This window comes from Octodon degus, unplaced genomic scaffold (assembly GCF_000260255.1).
Source record: "Octodon degus isolate 3935 unplaced genomic scaffold, OctDeg1.0 scaffold00106, whole genome shotgun sequence".
Lineage (NCBI taxonomy): Eukaryota > Metazoa > Chordata > Mammalia > Rodentia > Octodontidae > Octodon > Octodon degus.
The window spans coordinates 568,521-572,835 of record NW_004524682.1 but is presented as its reverse complement, the minus strand read 5'-3'; the positions used below and the strand labels follow the sequence as shown (position 1 = coordinate 572,835).

Here is a 4,315-nt window from a genome sequence, read left to right as displayed (position 1 = left end):
TAATGTCTTCCTCAGTAGTGCTCTTTCCAAATAGTTTAGGAACTTTGCAGGTTTTCATTTTTGCTGCAGCAGCTGGGGTTTGCCGCTGCTTGCCCTTGTGCTGCGGTTTCTCTGGCTGTCTTGGTGGTAAACTCTTTGGAGGAAGAGCGGAGCTTACGTTTCATGAGTGTGCATGTGTGTGTATGAAGACGTGCATGCCCACACACATAAGTCGGGGCCAAGAAAACTGAAGTCTGGAGTTATGAATAGCACACAGAAAATGGTGGCTAAATAATCAAGCATTCCAAATTTACCCTTGAGATTTTTTGGTTTTGTTTTGAATGCTAGAGGCTCTGGGCGACTGTCTGGGCTGTGAGTTACTTGGAATTCGCTTGGCTGCAAAGGCATGTGCAGGATGAAATTCTAAATCACATGGATTTATTCCTCGGGGAGACATCACTAGTTATGGGAGCGCCTCAGTGGTAGGCTTTTTTATGGGTCGGAAAGCACGAAGCTAGCCCAGTAACCAGAAAGGAAAAGATTTACACCCACAGCCGCCTGTGCCCAGCACTGGTGAAAGGCGTTCAAGATTCTCTTTCATTAAATAGTCCCTCTTTGTTATGTATCAAAGACAGAGTTCTTCTCAGCACATTGTGTACTTCTTGGACTCAGGAGTCCTCACTCTTACTTTTGTGTCTAGTAGCTGACCATGCTGTCCAGCTGTTCAAAGAGAGGCACTCAATAGCTTAACTGAATTTGAAATATGAAGTGGTTTTGTTTGAGAATTTTTTTTGCTTACACCTTGATGATGCTGGTTTTGAATAAAAAAATCACCTGATGGTGGAAAATCCTGAGTGATGCCTTGTGTAATTTATACCCCCTAGTCAACCCCTTTCAGCCTCCTGTCACATCGATTTGTGATTTCTCTGTGAATATATTAAAGTTCACTGAATAATAATTAACAAAAAATCATAAATACAGGTCTGTGGATCCTTTAATTAGAGGGAAATGCTCTTTGTTAGCAAGCTACCAAGATTTCTTCTATTTCAACCTATTTCCCTCCAAATGGAGATGTCAACTGTGCCGAATTCATAACAAGAATAAACAAACAAACATAACCTGCAACTTACGAGCAACGGCTGCATTCAGCGTGTTTTCAAATGAGCACGTTTTCTTTGATAATATCTGTTAACCAGCTATATTTCTTAATTTTCATAAATGCCACAGCTTAATCATTTTAACTCCTTTTAATCATCTGCTAAATCAGCAAGTCTACCTTTCTTGGTTAAAGTGCGCCCTCGTGTGGTTGGCGCTCAAGGTGCAAGGGTTTCTGTCCACTGAATTTACGCGTCAATGTCTTTGGGCTGCAGAGGCGCTGGAGGGGGGGCTTTCTAAAGCATTTGAATAAATTTCACCTTTAAGTGAAACCTTTTAAGCAGTGAAAGTGGTATCACGGAGAAAGGCAGGAAGAAATGTTTGGAATTCCCTTTAGGATCTACAAAACAAGCAGGGTAATTACCTCCCTCCGCTGCTCACAGCTTCGCCGCCTCGCTGGTAAGTTACTGGAACGTCACAAAAACAAGAAGGAAGAGTTAGTGGTCACGTTTCCATCCCAAAAACCATTACACTCATGAGCATCTTCCTAAAATGGATTTTTTCCTTGTTCACAAGCTACTTAAAAGCTTTGTAAAAGTTATTACAGGTCATAGCAGATTTCTGATTAAACTCTACTTTTTAAAGACTTTTAAAAGAATGAAACACACATCACTCTTATTTTCTTAGCGTCCCAAGGATACTGAGAAAAATAAAACGGATGTGCACCAGCACACCCTTGCTGACTGTGTCATCTACTTCTGCATTTGCTTCATCATAAATTTCTATCTTAAATTCTAATTATATCATGCAATTTCATGATTCGTTGTATATAACCTTAAATTCAGGAAAAATAGCTTGTTTTCCTAGAAAACAAGGACCAGTAAAACAAAGATAAATGTTAAAATAAACTTTCATTGCACACACAAGATTTATGTCAAGTACTGACCATCAATTCCTGTAACCCATTCCTTTCTTGGGGCTGGTGGGATTCCCTTCTCATTGTATGTTCATCAGATGTACGTACATGGTGGACATATATTTTAATGCCTTTGAAAGCATTTTCAGTTCAGTACATTTTGGATATAAAATTATAAGAACAAAAATCGACTTGTACATTGTAGGCAAGGGGTGAAGGAGATTAGCTTTTTTAATTTTTTTTTTAAATACAGACACATTTTCCAAAAAGAAATGTGTTTTTAGAAGCTGCCAGATTCTGCTACTTAGAGAAAGTCCACACTGGGAGCCTGCTGGGATGAGATAACTACTCCTAGGGCTGCCAGGGATGGGATTAGGACCGGAGGCAGGCTACAGGTCCACCACTGGCCAGAGGCGGTGGGAAGGCAGAGGACCTGCCCTGAAAAGAGTGCGATCCCTCAGGACAGCGAGGACTCTCACTCGGAAACAATGAACTTTTACTTATCACATATGCTGGACACTTTGGTTACCTTTAAAATATTGATTCTTTCTGTTGGAAACCCCAAAAGCTCATGTTAGGGGGGAAAATGCATGCCAGGTATGAAATAATTGCTAAGATGATTAGCACGTTAAACCACGCCCAGGGTAGCAGCCTTGTGACTATTTCACGGGAAACATGCGAACAAGGCCAGGTGCAACATGGAGTGCAGAGTAGACACCTGCCCCGAGCAGGAGAAAGCCACGCCAACCATCTGCACTGCAGGTACATGCCCAGGAGTATCAGACTGAGTGAACCAAGTATTATATTGCATTTCAGTTTTATCCCCCAGTTTCTGCTGAAAATGGACTAAAACCAGAAACACAATCATATCACACATGCCAACCTAACAAAGGGAGGGGGAGGGGAAGTGCAAATATATACCTGTTGGTGTGAAGGTAAAGGACGGGACTGAAAAATCAAAACAAAATATAAACCAGTTATTAAGCTGAAGGAAGAAAGGGAACATATCACATTAGTATAAATCAAGCAGACAGCTGAACATAAAACAAATGTAAATAACCAAGTCAGGAGGTCTGACACTCTGATATATGAATAAAACCAAATCTGAGGTTGAAAAAAGAAAAAAGAAAAAGCTTGTCCCTACAGGTACCATGTTGAAGTGCCTGACATTCTCGTCCGCTCAGAAGGGGACTGTCTGGGTTAGCCCGGGAATGACCCTGCATTTAGTAACAGATTTAGCTCTCGGCTTCAGTACAAACAGGAGTGCTCTAACATCAGTCATCGCCAAACACTGGCTGATGGATTCTTAAACAAGTATTATCAAGGTTTTGCTGCAGCCTTATCTAGAAATCTGAAAGTAAATGCTTACGAAATGGACACATAGATGCACTTTGGTATTCATGATTGGAAGGGAGGAGGGAGAGGAGAGAAAGAAGAAAGGATGGAGGATGGGAGGGAAAGAGAAAGAAAAAAGGAAAGAACAATACTGAAACAAAGAGAATCATAAAAATCAAGCTGTTTCCCTGACAAGAAACACCTGACATCTCAGAAAAACAGCCTAACACTACATTTTTATCATCCTAAAAATTTGCAAACAGAAAAAGTAGGGTGTTTTTGACTTTGATCTCTCTGGCATTGTTTACATTTAGAAGCTTTCTAGGAGTAGGCTGAGCATTTTTTAGTGCCATGCTGGAAGCTAAACAATAGAACAAAAACTCCCCTCTGAGAACCTTCACTCGGCAGTTATAAATCTTAATCTAATCAATAATGCCTGAAATTGAACTGTAGCCCTCCAAAGTAGCAGGCTGGCCTCACCCGCCTGCCTTTCCCACCCGCACCCTTTCCCAGTGCGGGATAACACCAGAGCAATTTCCTTGCCACTTCATAGAAGGAGAAGACTGGGTTATTATCAAATCTCTTCTCATTCATTTAAAGTAAACGCTGCTCTGGGAAAGAAAGCATGGAATCGCCACCACCCCTTGTACGGTAAAGCTTGCTTTAGAAAAAAATATTTAAGATGAACAAACTGAAGTATTGATTACTTGTCCTGCATCAAAGGGCTGCCCAAAATGGATCTTCCCTTCGAGCACTGATAAGGAATTTACTTTAGGATTCGAGCTCTGGGGATGGGAGGGTGGGACCAGGCAGCATCCCCTACAAGCGTCATTTCTGAACAACCCAGGCTTCCTCTGCGCCTCCCAGCAAGAACAACAGCAGAAACCTCAGTGTTGCACCCAGTTTGTATATTAGCCTTCCCTGGCAGAAGTTTCAAAATTTGTGTGTGTGTGTGTGTGTGTGTGTGTGTGTGTGTGTGTGTGTGTGTGT

At 41.5% G+C, this 4,315-nt stretch overlaps 1 protein-coding gene across 4 annotated transcripts in view; it reads right to left on the bottom strand.

Annotated features, from left to right (window-relative positions):
• Window positions 1-4,315, bottom strand: part of Robo1 (roundabout guidance receptor 1) — a 423,922-nt gene that overhangs the window by 51,232 nt on the left and 368,375 nt on the right. For 2 of the 4 annotated variants that reach the window (XM_023724107.1, XM_023724108.1), the window contains exons 19-20: window positions 2,912-2,938; window positions 1,499-1,541 (exon numbers count right to left, since the gene is read on the bottom strand). In XM_023724107.1, the coding sequence (XP_023579875.1) occupies window positions 1,499-1,541; window positions 2,912-2,938 (70 nt within the window). The remainder of the gene's footprint in view (window positions 1-1,498; window positions 1,542-2,911; window positions 2,939-4,315) is intronic. The other 2 variants (XM_004639080.2, XM_004639081.2) reach the window with 1 other exon arrangement.